A 25270-nucleotide genomic window follows, 5' to 3' on the forward strand; every position below is an offset into this window, starting at 1 on the left:
CTCTCCCATCAAGGAGAGACATACATATACATAGAACATATTCCACCACGCTGTTCCAATGCGGGTTGGTGGAATGCAAATGTGGCTGAATTCCTATGAAATTAGACACATGCAGGTTTTCTTACGATGTTTTCCTTCACCGTCGAGCACGAGATGAATTATAAACACAAATTAAGCACATATATTATATATATATAGTGGTGCTTGCCTGGGTTTGAACCCGAAATCATCGGTTAAGATGCACGCGTTCTAACCACTGGGCCATCTCAGCTCTCTCTACTTACTTTTACCAAAGTAAGTGTATTAGTGGTCAACTGATACCATTAACATTACTTTGATCGAGGTGTTTTCAGCTTTGTCAGTGTCTATTTACAAATAAAAATAATTAAAGGAAATTTGAAAATCTTTTTAAAAGAGTTCAGCTGGCGATACTTGTGTAGTAAAACCGATACCACATTTTATTGGCTGTATTTTAGCGGAGAGCGGAATTTACCATCGCTTACTTTTAACAAAAAAAAAAAACCTTAAAAGATTTTTCGCTCAGCAGTGCGATTCGGCAGCAGATTTTTTTTAGTATATCATTCGTGAAATGTCCTGTTAAGTTATAAATAATTGTTATAGCCTTTTCTTTGTCCACTTATGCCCGAAGAAAGCAGGTGTTCTCTTAGGCGGTAGACAGATGTAGGTATCCTCGTGATGTTTTTCTTCGACACCGAACAGGAAATGAATAACAAACATGAATTCAGTACATGAAAATTTAGTGGTAGCTGCCTGGGTTTGAACGTACAATCACCAGATGAAAATGTAGGCGTTCTAACCACTGGGCCATCTGGTCCCTCATAGTATTGTAACACTCTTTAATAAGCCACTACAGAGAATAAGAAAATATTGTTTCATATTTATCATTTAAATTATCATAAATTATATTATGTCTTGCATACAAATTAATATTTATTTATTTCATTTATAAGTTTCCAATAGACTCCAAATACACAACACACAGTAAATGCATATTTTTAATATTTATATGTTTAACAAACGATGTATCAATTATGCAATACCACAGCATGCATTATTAAGTGAAGTATATTTTACAACAAAGTGACAAAACATGCAATACATAACAGGAAAAATAAAATATAACTTACAAATACATTATATTCTATCTATGTAAATAATAAGATTTTGTTATATGTTTGTAATCTATGCGTTGCTAAATTATTTAACCGTGAATCTAGAAAACACCAATGACAGGAAGCACATATTATTTTGTCCTCTAAAGAAAATATTTATTTTAACCTATTATTCTATCTGTATGAAGTTGGGACGCGTAACATGTTTATTATATATAATAGTGGCGCGAATTGAGTGTTCGATTAAATAAATAAACTTCGATCGTAATACATTAACATTCCCATACGAATTACGATCGAAGAGCAATAGCAATACAAATACAAAGTAATTTTATTCCCGACAACTGCACACCAACTGATTGCGATGCAGATTGGCAGCTCGTTTTATAGTCGATTAAGAGACATTATGCGCGTAAATTGTATCGATTCTGACTATTATTTTATGCTAACGAAATTATTATTAAATATTTAATTTAAATTATTTATTCATTGCAGTAATAACATAAATTTTGTTATTAATATGAATGTTAAATTAATTTATAATATGTTTTTATAGCATACTAGCTAATGCCTGGTATGGCTTGTTTAGTATTTTCGTTTGTAAATTTTTATTATTGGATTCGACTTATATCAAAATATTCTCCATGATAAATGTGTATTTTATCATGTTACGTCACATTTTGAGGTAAGTTATAAGTGAAAAATGACTACTTTACTTGGTGGTAGGGCTTTATGCAAGTCCGTCTGGGTAGGTACCACCCAGCCACCAGTTATTCTACCGCCAAATAATCGAAGTACTCAGTATCGTTGTGTTCCAGTTTGAAGCGTGAGTGAGCCAGTGTAACTACAGGCACAAGGGACATAACATCTTAGTTCCCAAGGTTGGTGGCATATTGACGATGTAAGGAATAGTTAATATTTCTTACAGCGTCGTTGTCTATGGGTGATGGTGACCACTTACCATCAGGTGGCCCATATGCTCGTCCGCAAACCTTTAGCATAAAAATATATATTTTTTATGAAAAAATAAATAAGTAATTCGGTTGATCGAAATAAGTTTGATGATTATTAATATCGATTAACTAGATAAACATATAAGATACGTTTTGGTATAGGATTACAGTAATGACCTATCGCTAATTTTCTTTTTAATCTTGTTTGTTTAATTAAATCCCTCAAACACATTTGAGCTTTCCTTTTATGCAATAGTTCTTTTATTTTAACAAGACTTTTATTGGAGCTGAATGGCAGATTAACTGTCACGTCCTTTCCCTTAATTAAGAATATTTTACAGCAGTGAGTTATTTCTTTGTGTCGCTCATTAAGGATATCGCTTACTCAATACAAAAGTACTCCACTGTCGAAAAATTAATTAGAAAGTTACCTTATGGCATCTTGAATTCGGAAGGCAAATTCACAACAACAACAGCCTGTAAATTCCCGCTGCTGGGCTAAAGGCCTCCTCTCCCATTAAAGAGTAGGTTTGGAACATATTCCACCACGCTGTTCCAATGCGGGTTGGTGGAATGCACATGTGGCAGAATTTCTATGAAATTTGTCACATGCAGGTTTCCTCACGATGTTTTCCTTCACCGCTGAGCACGACATGAATTATAAAGACAAATTAAGCACATGAAACAGCGGTGCTTGCCTGGGTTTGAACCCGCAACCATCGGTTATGATGCACGCGTTCTAACCACTGGGCCATCTCGACTCTCAGGCAAATTCACATTAGTGACATATTATGTTCAATCCTGGTAAAGTGGATTTGACATATGGACCTATGTAACACAGAGTAAGCTATATATTCCAATAGTGTTCGTGCTAGTAATATTGTAAGTTTTCTTTAAAAAAAAAAGGAATTGCTGAAAAAGCTGTTGGATGTTATAACATACTAATGAGTATTTTATTTAAGCCTTATAATTTTCATGAGTAACCTTTTGTTTTTATTCTGTTGTTTTTAATTTTAATTTTAAATTAAGGGTCTGTCCAGGCTGGTTCTGTGGGTAGTGGAGTCGGAATGCAAGTGACGTCTAAGGGACCTTCAGTATCAGGTAAACGATTGTACCTTAAAGATAAAAGCACCGGAGATCAGAGAAAATATATTACTATTTAGCATTAAAATTTTAATATTCAAAGTAAGACAAAAATCAACGTATTTTTATTTAAATTTCGCTATTTATTGTAATCATGAAATAGTATCGTTTAGTTAAGCCTAATCTTTTAGACTTTTTGAAATAATGTATCTGTATTTTTTCTTATAAATGATGGGTGACTTTCTACCAATGAGCGAGTGACATTCTAGTTTTTTTAAAACGACGAATCTTTAATATACTCTCCATACAATAGCACTCTTGCAGAAAGTATATTTAATTTTTACCTTCAGAACAAGTCCAACTTATTATTTAACCTTATAATATTATAAAAAGTTGAAAAATACATGCAATTCAATACAAGTTAAACAGTATAAAATGGATGGTGTCCATTTTATAAGAAAATATTTTGGTTTCAACGTAATAGCGTATCTTGGAGGAGTTTAAAGTGAAATGGCAGGTGACACTTAGTGGTAGTGTTGACGGTGGTAAGTGCAGTCTCTGGTTACGCGATATCGAGGGGCGGGACAGGCGGACATACGCTTTAACTTTATTGCATTTTTAATAGAATGTTTCCGCGAGCAGTTCACTCTATTTTCCGTAAAGCAAGTGATTTTATTACAGTTTGATGATTTTATTAAAATTGTAGTTTGAATAAATTTACTTATGTCATGTTTCTTTTGATATGTTCTTTTATATCTGTAGAATGTGAACCTATGTCTAGGTTTAATCTTGAAATGTGTTTGATACTGACAAAATGTAATATTCAAAGCTGACTGTTCTAACAAATGATAACCGTTCTGGGGACAATATTTTATTGACTTTATGTATTTTTCTAAACATTACTCGTTTTAGCAGTCCACATATAGTAAGAACTATAAATATTACAATGCTGGACAAAAGCCTGTCCTCTATAACGATTTAGTGGTACCTGTCCTGCCAACTCACGTCTTTACGTCTTCGGTTGATAAGTTTCAAAGAATCACTTTGAAACTTATACAATCTAGTATTAGTATTATGTATTTGTTATTATGTATATTGATGATGATGATTTCATGAGATATGAAGGCTAGGTGGTAAGAACGCTTCCATCTTTACCGATGATTGCGGGTTCAAACCCAGGCATCCATTGAATTTTCATGTGCTTAATTTGTGTTTATAATTCATCTCGAGCTCGGCGGTGATGAAAACATCGTGAAGGATGCATGGTCTCATTTCAACGAAATTCTGACACATTTTAATCCACTAACCCCCCTTGAAGCAGTTTTGTGGAGTATACTACTAACCATCTGGAGGACAGCCCTGCAGTGGATAATTTATAGGCTGTTACTATATAATAATATCATGCGATACACAAGTTACGCAGGGTGTAAATATGACTATTTACTTTTAAATTTATTACTAAGCTTACGTTTATAGCACATTATTGCGCGTTCCTGCCTCTTATCCCGGTAAATCCAGGTAATGGAACGGTATAAAGATTCACGAAACAAAACGCTTGGCCTACGTTACAAAGACGTGCCGTTTACAAAGGTTGAAGGAATTGTGTATTAAAATTTCAAGACAATGCGTTCATAAACGTGAAAGACTACACGCATTACTTTAAAGCAAGAAAAGTGTGTAGGTATGTGTATTAAGTGATCCTTGTACATTTGTTATATTATACATTAGGTATGCTTTATGAAATGATTTGAAATAATTAGGTGGACTGAAGAGGTCTAAACAATGAAGCTTTTTAGGGTTACGTACTCAAAAGGTTCAGACTAATTATCCGCTGTCCCTGCGTCTGCCTGTCCGTCAGTCTGTCACCAGGCTGAATCTCATAAACCGCGATAGTTTGACGTGTTTATGTAACACTTAAACCGAATTAATTAAATATTTAAGGGATATCCATGCAATAGGCATGATTTTTGATGTTTTTATAGATAATGCTCCGGAAACATTATTATTATTACTACGGAAAATAAATTGCGATATGATTTTTTTGTATAAATATATTCTTCAATATTATTTATTATAAAAGACGATTATGTGTGAGCCTTGCACTTGTTATAAGGGTTTCGACGAAAAAATATATACTAGAAATGTCACTATTATTAAAAAAACAACGTTAGCAACAAAAAAATTACTAACTTTCCACTCAATATGAATTAAATGTATGTATATTTACTTTGCTTTAATTAATTTCATATACAAAAACTATTTATATCATGAGTACAAAATTACTGTCGCTAACATAAAATTGTTGTGTTTCTTTTTACCCGGAACTGGTGCAAGTCAGTTATGTTTTGAATGAATGAATTACCATTTTTCGTCTTAAGAACAATTCATAGAGATAATTGTCTATACACGTGTACCAACTTTCAAAATAGGAGTTATAAATATCGAAGCAAGTAAATAAACCGCAATTAAATCGCGTAAACGTTTCCAAAGTTTACTAACTCATTAAAACTTTAAGTGCAGCCAGGCTTTGACCTAAATGAACATGAATAGAAACGCATGACGAAAATTCAATAACATCAATAATACAGTTTGATTAAATGTTAGAACTAGTTTGTATAATGTATCAAAAATTTATTCGCTGAAGTTGATTACTTAGGATATTTGATTCTGGACTCACTTGAATTCTAATGAATTAATTAATTTTATATCAATATGTGTATGTAACATTTTTTTGCTTAGTTTTAAATCAAACTTATGTTACCTTTTGTAAAATATGGTTGTGGTTCGATTTTTACTTTTTAAAGTAAATTGGCAAAATGTTCTTAATTTAAATGATTGGCTACCAAATGCTTTTCTTATAAATCGATTTCAGTTAATCGAATCCAAATGAAATTTGAATCGTCTGAATCGTATGCAGCTAATAAATAATTTAAATAAGAATCGATACTTAGAAAATTTCCATCCTTTTTTATTTCTTTCTTTTTAATAATATGCATATATTGTAATAAACCACACCACAAGACGTTCTCCAAACCTTTTTATGTCATAATTTTTAAATACTAAATACTATGTTATATACTTTGATTATGTAACCCTATATTTTATTTGAGGAGCACGTCACGCTTCAAAGCGCAGATTCTTATTAAATAACAACATTATGTACTAAAGTCTATATAAGTTTTATGCACATAAATTGCTTAAGTAGTTTCTTGTTAAGCGACATCAAAAATAGGAGTGTTCTCAATTCGCCGGTTTTGTCGGAAGATTTTGAGTGAAAAACAAAATGTAGAAATATTTACATACGATTGGCCGATATCAATAATACGTGTTAAAATTAAATTATTTTATTACTTTTTAATGATCACTTTGAAAATTGTTATTTTTTAGGAAAAAAAAATTTATTAGTAAGGCATTTCAGAGAAATCTTCTCATTTATTGATATGATGTTAAATTAATTAGTTAAAATATTAAAAAACTTCAGAATAATTTTTGCCGTTAATTGAATACAATTTTATTAATTCTTTAATCCAAAGTTTCACATTTGATCATTGAAACCGTTTATCACACAGATTGCTTTAGTTTACCCTGTAAACGCGAGTGCACTCAGAAAACATCACTCAGCGATATCTGGCTCGTTAGAGTGATCAATCACCGCGGAGGTGTTTGTTAGTTTGCGATGATATGAACAGTGTGTCATCGTATTTATTTCGCACACCATTGCAGGAACTCGAGTACATAAAAACAGAAGTAAAACATCATACTCATAATAATAATCCAAATAAAGATTTATCATCATTGATCTTTATTGTATGATGAGAGTAAAATTTAATAGTTGTAATTGATTAGTATAATATTCAAATCAAATCAAATCAAAATAAACTTTATTCGACTAGCCTTTACAAGCACTTTTTAATCGTCATTTTACAATTAAGTGAAGCTACCACCGGTTCGTAAAGTAGAGTCTACCGAAAAGAACCGGCAATAAACTCAGTAGTTACTCTTTTTTAACATTCTAAAAAATACAAAGTCATGTTAGTTATACACAATTATTTAAATTAATATATCCTGGAAGTCAACTCCACGCTTTTTTATCATCTATAAAATCTTGTATCGAATAATATGCTTTTTCAAATAAACCAAAATGTCCTTTATACAAGTATTGTAAATCCAATATTCATTTATTAAAGGCCGGCAACGCTCCTGCAAGCCCACTGATGCTGTGGATGTCCATTGATAGACTTTCATACCTATACCAAAAACAAAACACATTTGAAACACAAAGCTATGACCAAGTGACGTTGACGTATTTAAGACACGTACGAAACGTTTTGCTTCCTCGTTTCTGATACGCACCGCCAAGGTCTGGAATACCCTCCCGACCTCCGTTTTCCCCACCACCTACAATATGGGTACCTTCAAGTCAGTCAGTCAAGCGCTAGCCTATACATCTAAAAAAAAAAAAGTCTCATCTGACACGGACTCACATATGCAGTTGGTCACATTTATCTAAAACCGAAAACTTTCGGTCGCTAAAGATTAAACTTTTTAACCAGGAAGATTGGAAGAAATTGACGATTTTGGTTATATAGCGTATTATTGTATGTTTTGTTTTTAGTATCAATCTTATTTAGTAAACGCTGTGTTAAGAGTCAGTCAAGATTTAACTTAAGATAGATTACTCAGACTGATTGACTGACTCAGATTATAATGATTATGTTGAGCTATGCGTAGTAGTACAAAATTTTTTAATAAAAATAATGATTAAAAAATGAAACACATTATTGACTGTCATAATTTTTTAAACATACTTTAAAAAATAGTATTTAGTACGGTTTTGATTTTTAAATACGTTTTTTTAATTTAAAATACATTTATTAGTATGATTATTGGTCGGGTTATCGACACCGTATAGTGGGACTCCCGTCATTTCCTCTCGTGGCGAGGTGTGGCGAGCTGGTACTGCCTGGCACGAGAAAAACAAAAGGCGGTTGATTTCGAACGGGGAGTGGGGACGAAAATTAGATTCGAGATTGGGCGGTAAAAGGATAAAATTAATATACAATAAGCATTAGCATAATTATTTAACATAATATATGTATCGATTGGGAAAGTAATATAGTGACATAAATTAATGTTATGTGAGTAGTTTTATTACATGACTATAATTGTAAGGAATTACTCTTTGCTTTATTCCAAATGTAATAATGTTGTTTTTCGATAAATAAATAAATAAAAAAATGTGTAAGCACTTAACAGCTATGTTTGGAACTGCTTTTAAAAATCTACCAAACCCACTACTTTTAATGTCATATGTAGGATACTTACTTCTATTATTTTTCTTGTATTCGCCGCCGTTGGCCGTCGGTTTGCTGTCGCAGCCGACAGCTACAGCGGCGTTCTTAAGTTATGACTTAGGTTTCTCATTTCATTTTATTTTCTTTGATTTTCAGTTATTTTATTAGTATCACGTATGATATGATGTTATACTCTGGTATATATTTTTAAAATAAGTTTATCTTTTGTATATTTTTACATTAATGGCTCTAATTATACATTTTAATTTTTTTTGAACTTTTAATTATAGAAGAAAATACTTAAAGACCAAAGTACGATTATATGATTATACTTCAACAATTTAATGAAATATATATTTTTAGTATAAATAAATTTAATTTCATATGTGAATGCTTCTCTGGAAAACCTAAGTTTTTTTATTATATAACACATTCGTCTTGGTCTTACAAACAATCTAATGTTTTTCATTCTAATTCATTTAGGAATAGATTAAATGCTTGATTGCAAGAAATTGAAATTATATATTGCAGTTAGACCGATATTCATTTATGCTAACTCACCGCTTTTTATACATAGGTACCTAAATTGTGTTAACGGCGAGTCTGAATATGATATACTTTTTTGTCTGGTATATATAATACTGGTCTGGTTTACTTAAAGTAAAAAGACTTGTACACTTGAGTTAACATAAGTTTAATTTAAGCTGTTCCTTTATACTGTGTTAAATAAAGACATTTTCTCTCTTTTTACTCATCCTTGCTCTTTTCTGCATTTTATTCTGTAAAAACTCATTTCGTATTTTACTCGTGATTCATATGAAATCTATTATAGTAAATGTCGCATATAACATTCCTACATTTCACGATCGAGTTATTTATGAGTTTTTTTTTCTTTTTTATTTGAAGGGTGAGTGAGCCGGTGTAATTAAAGCCGCGAGGAATATTTTAACTTTGACTTTTCGGTTGGTAGAGCACGCGTCGTCTTGTCCATTCTGTCTTTGTGATAAAAAAAGGACTCGTAATTCAACCTTTTTGTTATTCGTACTGTGAGGTACATTTAGTGTTTATTATTTTATTTATTTGTTGTATTATTTAAAGTATGAAATAGTTTATTAAGAGTAAAATTAATAAAAACATTTCCGTCGATAATAAGAATAAATAAAGAAAATAATGAAGGAATGTGTTTATATCCTTTCATAATAAGTTAGAGAAAGATCACATTCTTACAGAAAAACCATCATTCGATGCGATAAGCCATCTCGCTGACTGATTGTCGGACAGGAGTCGGGCGTGGCAGTGAGAAATTACTGGAAATACCACCCTCGATTGCTGCTCTGAGATATTCCCAGAAGAAAGGGGACAAAAGGAAGACACTGATGGCAAATAACATTCTTCTATGTACTTACTAAATTGATAAAATATTTGTAGTGATCTCACGTAAAAAATACTTAAAAAAATTAATAAAGGATTTTAAACTTTCTAAGTGACTTCTATAGTATTTTTATACTTCATTATATACTAACTAATAAGTTGTTGAATTCGATCATAATATAATAAAAAAAGCTGAATTAATATTTGAATTTGGTTATCGTAGCTATTTCTCAATATTATTTCTTATATGAAAAGTTAAAAATTAAAGTAATGAATGTATTCCCTTCAGGAATAATTGAATGCTTAAAATACTGTAATATAATTTATACATATATAATATTATGTAATCGAAACTAGTATCAACACTAAATTAACACACATAATTATATCAATAATAGACATTAAAATCACGCAAATATTATAAATACGGTATTAAAAGACATTAAATTAATTGTTTTGAAATTCTGTCACATATTTATCAACGAATTGGAACACCCAGGTTTAGTTGGCTACCGACCCTAGCCTAAAATGAGGACATTTACAGATTACTTTATTATATAATACATTATATATGAATACTCATATATAATGTATTTCACTTTCTGAATCTGAACTAATGTATTTCTGAATACTGTTGATATAAATGATAATATATCACTAACAGGAAATTCTGAACACTGTTCATTTCTGTAGTCGTTCAAAACCGATGGAATTTCATTACCACGAATTTTGACTACATATTTCCGAATAAGTGATTTTGATGATATATTATCGAAACGAAATATTACGAAATTTCATACATTAGTCGTTAATTAAACCGATCGGTGTTCTATCTTGAATGTGATGTCTATGCCAACCATATATCATATTTGCGGTATAAATAGCTTCAGCGCTTTACGATATTAGATTTTCAGTTCACGAGATTAAAAATATGAATAATGGAAATATCTGACATTGTACAAGATCCGATTAGCGTCGTCGTTTTACCTTTTTGCGTTTCTAGCAGCTTAAGTGCTCGTTTTAAATCGGATTCGCTTTAAATCAAAAGAATCGAGATTGTATTGAATAAAGCTGGAATAATCTGGTAGGCTCGACGAGAACTTCGTTTTGAATTAATGAATAATCTTCAACTACTTTCTTACACTGAAAGGGAACACGAGCATGCCATTATTCAAAATATGTGAAAGAGCTTTAAAGAAATAATTTAATCAGTCTTAGTGAGGGCATTCTACCGCCACACAGCGGTATTGTGTTCTTGTTTGAAGGGCGAGTGAGCAGTTTAACTACACGAACATATGTATATACCTATGTACATCTCAGCTCCTAAGGTTGGCAGCATTGGCGACGTAAGTTTGGTTCAAATTTCTTACATTAACGATGTCTATGCGGAATGATGACTTATAGATGGCATATATTTTTGGTAGTTAACTACTGCTTCATACCATAAAAAACTTTCAAAGTAACTGATAATAGATTGTGTAGATACTTAGTACAATAAGCGATCCAAGTATTATATTTTTCTGTTTTAAATCAGATGGCTTTTATCAAAACAAAATCTATACATATAATAAATCTGTAGGGAGGTCAATTCTGTACATGAAATATTTTTCCAAAATAACTATCAGGGGGTGATCAGGGGTCGATACTGATGGCAAAAATGCAATCAGTAAAATTTTTGTCTGTCTGTCTGTCTGTCTGTCCGTATAACCGTTATAGAAACAAAAACTACTCGACGGATTTTAACGAAACTTGGTACAATTATTTTTCATACTCCTGAGCTGGTTATAGTTTACTTTTCATCACGCTACAGTCAATAGGAGCAGAGCAGTGAAGGGAAATGTCGGGAAAACGCGAGAAGTTACTCCATATTTTATGCTTCCGTCGCGTGTACATGTACAATCTTAATGGTTAAAGCTACATATAAATTGTGTATTACGGAAATGTTCTACTTAAAATTGTATAAAAAATATCCCATGACAGCCTTTGTCTATCTTTTATTGTGGACTCACAATAACACGTGTCACTCCCAGTAGTTCAAAGCTTTCTGATTATATTTGTCTATTCCTGCGTTTATAAAACTCTCAATCATCCCAAATTAAAAAAGTTGACAGTATTAACTATTCCATAAAAAAGAAGCATAGAAATCGGTATAGAAACACCAAAGTTATACATGAAATACGCTAATAATAAAGCTATCGCACGTCAATACTAAATCTATACTACTATATAAATATCTAGAGTCTGTCTGTACACTTATTTTTGTCGTAATTCGTCATAAGTATTCTTTTTATGATTGACATAATTTTTACCATTTTTGACATTTTTGTCTGTATGTTCTGCTATAACTCGAGAACAGATGCACCGATCTTTATAAAAATTGGTATACAGGAAAAACATGTACTTGCGTAAATGATAGGCTATCTATATACAAAAGTCGATGTGTTTGTATGTGTGTCATCGATAAACTCAGAAACTATTTGATCGATCATTAAGATTAAATTAATAAAGAGATTATGCTATCCCCATTGATTTAACTGGCCACCAGGTAGCGCTGCGATATAAATATACCTACACCGTTCAAGCGATGTCATGAAAATGAGTACGTACAAGTATTTTTTTAAAGAAAAGGAGAAAGTGATTATTTCATCCGTATCATTAAAAATGACCAACAGATGGCCCTTACGTATCACGACGCATTTCTATGCCGATCAACCGATAAGTATAAAATATGAAATAAAAAATGCAAAACATTGATCATCATTGAATCAAATAATTTATATAAATAGAAACTACCGTGCCATTGAAGAAACAAAAGATCGGAACATCAACAATATATGCACTGTGTCATCTAAAAGAGCTACGGAAACAACACACCAACAAGAAATACGTTTAGAAACATATAGAAACCGAATTTCTACTTTGAGAGTTGCCAAAACAGTTAGTCAACGTAATGATCAAGTTCCAGACCTTCGAACAAGCATCTTCATCAAGAGATACTGAAAAACCTGACGAGCGAGCCCAACGACTGGATGATCAACGATTAGAATAGAGTAAGTCAAGAACTAGAACCAATCACAATTAATCCCGATGTGATCATTGCTTCAATGAATATAGTATGCCCATATTTTCACGCTATGGTGTTTATAATAAACTGCTGGTATGTGCTACTCCATTGGCAAAATGAATTTACCACAACTGGTTGAACCACCAGAACCTCTTCTTATCTACGTTACGGGAACTACTGAGGAGTCTGAATATTTCCTTCAGCACATTAAAAATTCCTTCAGCACATTAACAATTCTGGCTTTGAAATGATATCATTTGGAGCAACAAATATCGTACAATACAATAATTTCGCGTCTGCGTTTAAAGTGTTATCATATGATTGGTTCACTTCTTCCAGTATCTAAATAAAATCTCCAGTTTCTGGACATTTATTCCATGAACAACGTAGTAAATGATTGATCTTCGATGCATGTTTAGTACCACAACTAATTGAGAAATCATCGCTAAATTTAGGATTATGCTTTATGATAATAAATGTTTAGTTAAAGATTTTAAAACTGCTCTAGAAGGTGAAACAACAAATGATTCAAAGTCATTATCAATGCAGATAGAACGCCATTGAATGCAAAGCTTGAAAGGCGTTTTAATGCTGCCGTAGCTCCTGAAGTTAGCTGTGGTTGTCGGTACAGAAATTACAAAACGAGGTATAGTTATCATTAAGCGACACAAAACAATTAAGGTGTCGCTGAAACACATGAATCGTATGACAATTATTACGATTATCCAATTATATTTATGCGAGCAGAAGGTGGACATCATCTCGGACTGTATCAAAATATTCTCACGACTGGCTCTGTGAGATCGAAGAGTTAATTGTACGGATTTTTTGCGTATCGTATAATGATTAGAGATAATCAAGCTAACCATATTCTGAAGTGTCGTCAACTGTTTTAACAATTCATTGTTGACATGTACGCTATGGTCGAGAACGAACGATTAAACTACATTCGATACAACCAATCAAAACTCTGAGCCAAAGAGTACATTTATTTACGAAATACTATATCGAATTATAAAGTAGCTGCAGATATTGGACAAAGATTTTCGTATAGTGGAAGTCCAAGACATACGCACGAATATGCTCAGGATGCTTAGACGTACGTTTGCAAGTATTGACAAGGTTGTAAATGTAATGACATCAATATTCGATAGAACCGGATAAAAGAGGACGTGGTAGTTTAATGTAAACTTTTACAGACCATTGAAATTTAATTAATAATTTCATCGTCTATATAACATAGAATATGTTTATGAGTGTTATGACCAATCTGCAGCCTATCGAGAACATCATTGAAGAAGATGAAATAGATGACGAATATGAAATAATTTTTTTTTAAGATTTTCATTTGATCTCGCATGTTTTTTTTCTCTTTATTTGTTTCTTTATTATTTGTACATTTTTAATGATCAGTAATTAATTACAAAATGAAAAATTAAAATTTATTTTTCTGCGACTAATGCCCAGCGAAGCGGGCGGGTATAGCTAGTAAATAAATAAATAAGTGAGTATAATGTAAAAGTTTTATGTTACGTTATATTACGAAATCGAAAGAAAACAACAAGAAATCTTTTTAAAAAAGCCATATATGTGATGTGATACAAAACTAGTTTAGTCAATAGACATTTCAATTTAAAATAATGATATTAAAAGTTTAATGAATCGCAATATTAGGTATTTTCATACTGAAAATTAGTTGACGGATCAACCGAATGTTTTTATTGGCCTAACCTAGGATTTAAATCCAGGATGTTGGTATCTGTAGTATTTTAAGCTAGTCGTTAGACTAATAAAGCCGTTAAATCTTTCACAAGGTTTACTAATTGTGAGTCTTTCTAAAAACATATTAATATTGATTACTTTAATATGATCTTTTCTGTTTGGTTGGTAGTGATATTGGGTCTTATTTATATTACCATAGATTCCCTGATTGGTTCGTTATATTATTACGTTTACCAATTTAGTATATCATTGTTTGGCTTGCTTTCACAAAATTGTAATCTTCATAAACTTGTTCCATGTAAATATAGCATCACCTAATTGCCTCATTTTTTCAGGATCAAAAGTATGTATACAAAAAATAACTAGTATCTGCCGTATAATAAGACGCTTCTTAATGAAAACTCATTTCAAATATAAAAAGAAAGTTATAAAACACGTATCTTAAATGCAATTTTGAAATCAATTTTCGTATTAAAGTTCCAAGTTCCGAAAGCAGTTGTGTCCCGTTTCTTTAAGGGGACGAATCGTTTTCCAGCGACATCCATATTCGTGTTTCATGTTTAGCGAGTAATAAGATAACTAGAAATTATGACGTCATACCTGTCGACGCTATCAGTATATACCGTGTTTGCGTTATGAATGGCGCTATTCAGTCAGTTCTTGTTACTGGGTGTGGTTTATAAACTCTGACTATTGGTTAATATCATTATGTATTATATAATATATTATTGTACAACTAATCTATAGTTTTCGTAAGTCTATGATTTATGCAAACTGTTACTTACGTATTAATGGTTCGGAAACATTACACCGAAATCTGCCGATTTTATTTTAGTAGGAGAAATTTTTGAAAACCCTACGTTTTCAAAAAAATTCTTTATTTGGTAAATTTTCTGTATAATTTCATTCAAAATTGTTTTATGGATATTTCTCAAAGCAGTAGCCTAAATAGCGAATAACATATTTTTAAAATTCAAAGGTGACGAACTTCCATACAAACTTTCATCCTCTTTGGTTTTCATTATAATAATATGAACAGAATAAACGAAAACCTAAATACTGAATTTCATATTTTTATGTTTCATTCCCTTTTACCAGCTAAGTGGGTTACCCAGTACGAGATGAATTTTGGAAATTTTCCCAAGAAATTACTGTGTAAAATTTCATCCTTTGGATTCATTTTAAATTTTTATTAAGTAGATAGCAAAACATTATTTTAGTAAATGTCGGTTACTTTTCAAGTAAGTCTTTGGAGTAGGCTTCCTTTGAAAAGGCCGCTTCAAATTATGTCGAGGTTTTTCTTGGAATTTTTCATTTTAAAACTGGTTTGAATGCTTATTTTTTGAGGCGTATGTTGGAAGAATCTTTGTTTCTTGTAATTAAAAATATATCTTAGATTAATGCTTGAACTGTTTTTATTTTTCAGTTAAAATGTTGTTTAATGAAGTTGGCTTTTAAAAGCATAATAATTATTATATAGCTATATTATATACCAATGGTTCGGCATGCAGATACTACCAACAGGAACCGATAAGAGATTCAGATTGTTTTTCTCAAATAAAATAGGTAGGCAGTAGTCTGCCTACCTATTTTATGTATATGTATATGTATTTGCTAGTGCAAATACATATGTATTGGTAGACAAAGCATATTATTCGATAAAAGATTTTATAGATGATAAAAAGGCGTGGAGTTAACACCTGTTAACTTCCAAGCAGGATACATTAATTTCAATAATTGTATTTAGCTAATATTACTTTAAATTTTTTAAATGTTAAAAAAGAGTAACTACTGAGTTTCTTGTCGGTTCTTCTCGGTAGAATCTACTTTCCGACCCGGTGGTAGCTTCACTTAATTGTAAAATGACGATTCAAAAGTGCTTGTAAAAGCCTACTTGAATAAAGTTTATTTTGATTTTGATTTTTTGATTTTGTACCTTGTGGTAAATAGAAATATAAATATAAATAGTCACCACCCTCAAATATATTGACACTTTCAGAAATATTAACCGTCATCAAAATAAAATGTTATGTCTTTTGCACCTGAAATTATACTCATCCATCAATGCGACATACAAAAATAATTGGTATACACATACTAATTACTATTACGTATACTAAGTACATTAGTAGGTATTGTTATTTTGCGGTATAATATGCGTTGAATACCTACTCAGACAGTCTTGCAATTCTGTCAAGTCTATATAATAACACGACATCAAGCTTTTTAAGAGCCTGAATAAATAATGTTCTTTCTTTATTCTATGTCCTAACATCTGCGTGGCTTAACACAATCATGCTGGAACCGTTAAGCAATGCTGAAATAATTAACGGCACAAGTTTGTAGAATATTAAACTTTGAGAACAGCAGTGCTATTTTGTAAGAGCTCACTCAGTATTATACTTGAGAAATGTTTAAAACGGACTAACTAATTTGATTGGTGTATTCTTTAAATGCTATAAATATTATATAGTAAAGATCTATATCTCACGAATAGCAGATATAATGCAATTTGGACCACTTTTTGCTGTTTTCAATCTTAGTCTTTGAAGACCTCCATGGTCGAGTGGTGCGTACACCGGTTTTCATGGGTATGCCACTCTGAGGTCCCGGGTTCGATTCCCGGCCGAGTCGATGTAGATTACCATTATTTTTTTATGTTGTTTTGGGTCTGGGTGTTTGTGGTACCGTCGTTACTCCTGATTTCCATAACACAAGTGCCTCAGCTACTTACATTGGGATCAGAGTAATGTATGTGATGTTGTCTCATATTAGTCTTTAGTGGTGTTAAAAGGTCCTATGTCAATAACTTCTTGTAATCAGAACTAAAACACTTGGCCCTTTTAGTATCAGAGCATAAAACATATTATTTTAATAATATTAATATTATTTACATAATCCAGTGCTCATATTTTATATAAATTGCCAGGTACCGTGACAGTAGTACTGAATTGTTTAGATAATCTGTGGCACAGCTGTGTAATATATCTGAATATCAATCATGTATGCTTAATCTGTAACGTTGGATGCTTGTCCCTAATCCTTCATGCATAGCTCTGTGCCAATTAGTATGCTTACCTGTACAAATATACATACGTTATTATATAATAATTTATGGCCGTGCGTTGTGAGAGGTACACTTTCTACCTCAAAACAGCAATAAAATTAGTATTGTTGTGGTAAATCATAATATTTCTCGAGGTAGGTACTAGGTAGTAAGGCATTTCTCGAGGTAGGTAGTAATGTATGGAATAGTAAATATTTTTAACAGCGCGAGTACTAATCGATGGTGGTGATTATGTATCATTAGGTGGCCCATTCGCCAGTCCGCCTAAGAAAATTATATAATAAAAATATAAAGTATATCTCTAAGGACTTGGTGGTCAGGAATACGGGAACTTTCTACGTATTTTTTGTATAATTGGATAATTAGTTTCGGATATTAGGAGACAAACAAACTAACATTTTTTTATAGATTACAGTAATACTCTTATATATAATAAGTTAGATAGAGAGTCGAGATGGCCCAGTGGTTAGAACGCGTGCATCTTAACCGATGATTGCGGGTTCAAACCCAGGCAAGCACCGCTGATTCATGTGCTTAATTTATCTTTATAATTCATCTCGTGCTCAGCGGTGAAGGAAAACATCGTGAGGAAACACGCATGTGACAAATTTCACAGAAATTCTGCCACATGTGTATTCCACCAACCAGCATTGGAACAGCGTGGTGGAATATGTTCCAAACCTTCTCCTCAAAGGGAGAGGAGGCCTTTAGCCCAGCAGTGGGAATTTTCAGGCTGTTGTTGTTGTGTTGTAGATATATAAATTGTATAAGTTATTTCAATGACTAGGTGTATTTTTTTTCTTCAGTAAATTGCGTGTTTAAAATCTTCAAAGAAGAAGTCAACAGAGGAAACTTTCAATATGAGCGCTGTTCAGCCAATTGCTTTTTTTGCCGATTATACTCAAAAAATTTATGGGTTAGTAAAAAAAATACATATTTTATACAACAAATAAATATATTTTCCATTAAGTTCCATGTATAAATTTTAAAATTACCTTTTAAATAACATCCATGACAACAATATCTTAATAAGTTATTTTACAATATTTCGGAAGTTGAAAATCTGAAATCACAATGTTTCTATATAATTTAATATATTATCAAGTTTACAATATTCTCTTCTATAATAATCAAATTCATTAATATGTGTATATGGTATACAATAGGTTCACTTGGTATAATATAGATATTCGGACAAGACAGTTCCTACTAACCTATTATTTACATAAATAGATGGTCGGTGCAGCGAGTCCATATATTACAAATATCACTTAAAGAACTACAAAGAAAATTGTATTATTCATGGGCCTATAACTTTATATACTAAAACATCGAATAATGGTCCACGTGACGTCGTTATTTATTCTCGAACATCGATTACACCATTCCAAAACAAATTCAACAAAAATAATTTATATATTTCTAACTAAAATTACTACGTAAATTTATTATGGCATTTAGGGCAAAGTTAAGTTTCCAAAATTAAAAATCTAATAACACTAATTTAATTTAAATTTTAATTTCAGAGTTAGGATACATTATATAAAAAAAAAATTGTAAGAAATAATTTTACATTTACTCGCATCCTATCACAAAAAACTTAGAACTTCCTAAAAATGTCTTTTAAATCAATTTAGGTTTGGTTACTTAACATCTATATTTGACAACTAATATTTTTAACATTTTTTACACGTGTTTAGTTTAGTATTACTAAAAATGCTCTTATAAAACTTTACTCAGTAGCTGGACATAATATGGTCAATTATTAATTTTCAAATTCATCACAAATAAAACGTATGACAACTTTTTTTTTATTACATGTGTGTTAGGTTCAATAATGTACAGCCAAATATTGTTTCATCAAAAATTAATGTTTTAAAGGTCTATTTGACTGTGATGATTAACATTACCTAAAATGGACTTAATTTAATTGACCATAATAGATTACGTATATTTTTATGAATAGGATTGATGTAAGGTTGTGCGTTATCATTCGTTACGATTGTATAGGATTTATTGATCTGGACTTTTACAAAATTTACAGCGATCGGTATACGTAAGCTACAAAATGTAATTACTAATTATATTTTAAATGGAACACTTCTTAAAACAATACGAGTTAAGAGATGCGAATAAAAAATAGGGGCGCGTAAAACGTCAAATCTTTTTTTAAATGAAATAGTTGAAAGTTACGATTCATTTTGAAACATATTGTTAAAACAAATATTATTCTTAAATAAGGAAAGGAAGCTTTAAATATACTAGTTTTATAATAAATTTATAAATAATTTGACATCAAATACATAACTAAAATAATAATCTAGTAACTATATCATAGTTTCTTTTTAGATTTAAAATTTATCAAAGGAAAATTTTAAAGGAATTTAAATAAATTACTCTTTAAGAAATTGTATTCTGAGTTTTTTTTTAATTTATCAATCATATCAAAGCATAAATACGTTAAGGGCATATTTTAAACTTCGAATGCATGTGGACTTTAATTTTTTTTATTTTTAATTCAAATTAGCTTGAAATGTATTTAAAATACTTTGACACTTATGTAAGTACATAATAAATAGGAAGTTTAGAAAGCGTTTAAACCGTGATTACAGTAAAATAATGCTTATATTATTTTAAGTAACATTTTCATTGGCACATTAAAATTGATAAATACATAACAAAATAATTTGAGAACAGAAACATTTACTTTAAAAAGTAGCATTTTACAAATACAATTGTATAATAATATATCTATTCAGTATTATAATAATTATAAATAATTTGTAAATACTTATTAGAAATCGAAACGATATATATGTATATATATAATATATTATTGAGGCTATGAAAATATTGGAATTAAACTACAAACATTCAGTAACATCGTACTTACTAACATCAAAACATGAAATAAATATTTTTTACAATTACAAGATATCGAACGCTTCTCTGTAATTTACACATTCCTTTATCTAAGTACTAGGTACTACAAAAACAAGAAAAGGTCGCTTAAGCACGACGTTAAGTTTCAATAATCACTTAATAAGAATTTTATTCAATTAATGAAATCAATCTTTTACATAGATTCTTTAAAATCATTATACGAATTTATTAAATTCAAATTATCGTTATAACGAACACTAATGTAAAAAATGCTTTCATCGATTAAAGCTCACAATGATGTGCCAATGTGAGTAGGACAGTGTTACATTTATCAATTTAGCTACATGACCCTGTGTCAGTCGTGGACTACGACCGAGGCCTCCGTCCCGGAGATTCGGTGAGCCCCGGGATCACTTTCTAAGGAATTTAGAATCTACGCTCTACATACGTAGTCGTCTTAGGCACTGCCTACTTAACGATACTGACGAAACGCCGTTTTTAATTTAAGAAGTAAAATCGATACATACAAACTTACTAATTAGAATTTTGGCAGTTACCGTTCGGTACTAGGCGAAGACTAAGGTTCGAGACGGTGGCAAACAGGAGGTGGTGGGCCCGCTAAGCTACACCTACGTCGGGCCCCCTGCGACGCAAGCGTCTATCAGGTCGCACAGAAGCTTCAGATGCAGGGTCGCAACCGCGCGCGCGCGGCGGCAGGAAGGCACGGCGTGGGGGGCGCGGTGGGGGGCGCGGCGGCGGCTGCGGCGCGGCGCGGGGGCCGGCGCCGCCGCGCGCCATCAGAGCGGGAAGCAGCGCGCCGCGCGCCGCGGCTCGCTCGCGCCGCGCCGCCGCCGTTGCGCCTCCTCCGTGCTCGTTCCGTTACCGGTCGCTGCTACGACGTCGTCGTTCCCTGCGCATACGCGTTCGGGCTCGATCGGCTCCAACTTGTGCATCGAGGCCCGGCTCGAAAGCCGTCCGCCCTCCGCTACCGGCGTCGAAGCCGGGCGATCCGGCGTTTCGTCCATATCTATCCGTCCCAGCTTTAATGCGAGCGTGTACTCAGATCTCTCGATGACGCTCGGGGGCTCGTCGGCCACGGTCGAATCCGCGATGGTCGAGTCAGCTGCGGCGGAATCGGCTCGCTGCGAATCGCCCTGCGCTGTTAGATAGTGTCGGGTATCGGTCGATGATGGCGAGGTTTCGGCCTGTCGACGTTCCGGTGTAGTGAACACTGAATCGGACGCCCAACTACGCGTTTCTGAGTTTTGACGAAGCGTATCATCCACGCTTCTTTGAGATGTTCTTCGGCTCGCCCGTGGACTCTCATCGTCTATTGCGCGGAAATCGAGCGAACTCAAGTCGAAGGGTCCGGTCCGACGTCGCGATCCGTCCCGCCTGAATGATGGTCGATGCGATGTAAAAGCTGCGTCGTATAACTCGCATATGCTCGTGCGATCTGAATGTGGTTCCTCATATAAGGTTAAATTGCGTGTTTCGGTCGCATCGGAGGGCGTTTCGTCTCGATTGGATGTTACCTCACTGCGCTCAGAAATATCAAATGTAAATCGCGCTTCAAATCTGTCAGGACTCAGTAACGGCGCAGAGCGTGAACAGTCATCTGATTTTCGAGTTTCCGATTCCTGTGGTATAGGACGAAAATTACTGCGGTGAGGTGAGGTATCCTCCGAGTCCGTCGAGCGATCTGATCGCGGGGCGGTGTATATGTGACGACGAGTAAGTGCCGGCTGTGATCCACATGGCATGCGTTTGCAGCAGGTACGTTCATGTCTTACATCGGAGCCACTACTTCCGGTAGATTTTGAATGAGGTGGTTTCCGTCTTCGATCATCTTCTCGCCCATAAAGGGAAGTAAAATCTTCAGAGCAAAACTTTTCAAAAAGTTCTTGGGAACTGAGCCGTGTCGATCCAGTCGCGTTATAAAACGCTTCAGTCGGGGAACGGTCTACCCGTTCATAAAGTGCGCTAGAACTAGCTCGTTTTGACTTATCCATCAAACCTAATTTATAAATTCTAGGAAGACGACGCTCGAACACACCCTGAGAGTGAGCACGAGCGGGTACGCGGAGTGTTGGCGGACCGTCGCGACGGTCAAGCACGCGATCCGCAGATACGCCGCGCACGTGAGAGTTTTTACCTATCGATAACGGGTCAGCTGGAGGAGAAGTGGCGAACTCTGGTTCGTATTCTTCGTCGGGCGTGTCAGCGGATGGTCCGGAACGTTCAAATGACCGTTGGCACTCACATTCCTCATGCTCATCACTGGCGTCCCCTTCGTCAAAGGACAACACGCGCGGTCCGTGTCCGAAGACACGTCGACGTTCCTCGGCCGCCCCTTCGTCGTCTTCGAGTCGAATCGAGCGACGAAGTGGAGGACGATCTCGTCGAGGTCGGCGCGGTGCCTCGATGGTGACAGCGTGTGGCAGCGGCGGTCGCGCGGTGCTGGGCATGAGGCGGTCCAGCGAAAGGCCTCGCCGCGGCCGCGCGGGCCGAGCCTGCTGTCGCTTGGCGTCTCGTGGCACCGCGGTGGGGCTGGTCTCCTCTGGCGTAGTGGGTAAAGCAGCGCCGCGCCCGAATTCAATGAACCAGAGCTCGTCCTTGAGTTCGCACTCTCACTTCTTTTCATTCATATCCTTATTTAAATAATGCAGCACGTAATGGAGTACTAAATCGTAGCAGTATTTATATTCAGTCTGCAAAAAAATAGGTTCATGTCATTGTATATTGTCTTAAAATATGAGTATGCGCTAGGAAAATAAAAATTACCATGTTCTCGACAAGCTGTGGACGATGGCGTCGCACAGTTTTCACAGCCTGAAAAACGTCAACTTCGCCGTGCTGTATCACTTGTTCTATGCAGGCGTTGGCTGCACAGTAGACTCCTGCACGACTGCGTCCATCACTGCGAAAGATTTTTCTTCTTACCATGCTCTCGTAAAATATATATAATTGTTTTAAAAAATTAACATATTTTATTATTAATAATATCGTATGGACATACGGTGAAACTACGCAAACTGGTCCGTAGTCGGTTCGTTGTCGCCACCTTTCGACCATATTCATCAATTCCACGAGTGAGTTAGTGGATGAAGGAACTTTATGGCCCATTGGCCAGCAGGTCAGTTGGAAGAGTTGGACAGTCTTAGGTGGCGCTTTTACTCCTGCCATCAATTCCGTCAGCGATACAATCTATGAGAAGAGAAAGGAAATATATAAAATTCGAATAACCCATAAAAGCTAGCCTTATCTATTGAAATGATGAGGTCTAATTTTATTGGCTATTGCCGAATACATTTAAAAAATAAGATAAGTTAAAAAATAATAACACGCCTTTATCTTAATCCGTGGTCTTATTTATTTATATACATAATTTTTTTAATCTTTACCAATATGATCATAAAATGACGTAAAAAGACATTTTTAATATGGCTTTACGTTATTTTGTTAAATAATCCGTATAACAGTTTCATTTATACAATTATATTTCCTTTTTTTATTATTAATAGTTTTATAATTACAATCAATTAATATTTAAATTTTTTATAATTTGGTACACAATCCGAGGAAACTGGTATAAATCTAAGTCATAATTATTCCTTCTTTTTCCCTTAAGAATAAAACTCTCTTGAGTGCGTAAATTCAAAATTTAGAATTTTCCTATGTAGAACAACAATCTCATTCTTAAATACACATTTGATGTTTATATAGCACTAGCTGAAACCTTTAGTGATAGTATTTATTTGTTAACTTACTTTCTTGTTAATTCTAAATATCCAAGTCTTGATGTTGGTGTAATGGTTATGCGAAACGTGGTCTATTGTGAACACCGGACCGTATTTCTTAGAGTGCCGCCCCTCCGGCCAGAAAGGAGGGTATTGTTGCTGTAACGAAAACCATCTGTTTTAGTAAATGAATACACGAATGAGATAAATTGTAGGATGAGGACCTAATTTATTGTCTTTTCGACGCCGATGGAAACAATTTAGGAAGCTGTCGAAATGGTAATTGAGTCCGTTTTCAACTTCGTTTTGATTGTACGTAAATAATAATATATATATAAACAATAAATTTGTTCTTTATTTTGTACTAAGTCTATTGCATATTGAGGTGCTATTTTCTATGAAAGATTTTTTGGGTACCATTTCAGAACAACATTAGACAACGTAAATAATGTAAATATAACGCCCATTTCAGGTACTCACTAGCATGCGTTTTATTTATTTTTTTAATAATATTAACCACAGAGGTCAAGATGTCAACTTTAACGAACAAATTTGCGTTTATAGAAAATATTTTAAGTTGATGGCTTGAAAAACTTATTTGTCTCAATTTTACGTATTAAATATTATGAATAAATATTTCAATAAAAATATATTTAAATTAAAATACTCACAGAATTCTTAGGTGGTACACACAAAACCACAACCGCGGCGCACTCGTAATCATAGACTAGAGACCAGAACTCTCCCTGTGTCCTTATTAACGGCCATTCGGTCACTATATACTCTCGGGGTTTGGTGTAACCCTAAATACAAAATAAAATGTTTTGAAACGACTGGAAACAAACTCCTATTTATTTAGAGAAAAGTATTTACGTATTTATGTTCTAAATATATTATCTGTGCAAAATTAATTGTGTAAACTTTATTTTATGTCACATGGGTTGTCAACAGAGCCTGCTA

At 33.5% G+C, this 25270-nt stretch overlaps 1 protein-coding gene across 2 annotated transcripts in view; it reads right to left on the bottom strand.

Moving 5' to 3' along the window:
- Window positions 1-23076: 23076 nt before the first annotated feature.
- The window catches only part of LOC124537295 (receptor-type tyrosine-protein phosphatase kappa), a 180657-nt gene continuing 178463 nt past the window's right edge, over window positions 23077-25270 (bottom strand). For both annotated transcript variants that reach the window (XM_047114090.1, XM_047114089.1), the window contains 5 exons: window positions 24982-25113; window positions 24341-24469; window positions 23590-23777; window positions 23355-23490; window positions 23077-23281 (listed from right to left, as the gene is read on the bottom strand). In XM_047114090.1, the coding sequence (XP_046970046.1) occupies window positions 23201-23281; window positions 23355-23490; window positions 23590-23777; window positions 24341-24469; window positions 24982-25113 (666 nt within the window). In that variant the 3' untranslated portion in view covers window positions 23077-23200. The remainder of the gene's footprint in view (window positions 23282-23354; window positions 23491-23589; window positions 23778-24340; window positions 24470-24981; window positions 25114-25270) is intronic.

The sequence above is a fragment of the Vanessa cardui genome, chromosome 18 (genome assembly GCF_905220365.1).
Source record: "Vanessa cardui chromosome 18, ilVanCard2.1, whole genome shotgun sequence".
NCBI lineage: Eukaryota > Metazoa > Arthropoda > Insecta > Lepidoptera > Nymphalidae > Vanessa > Vanessa cardui.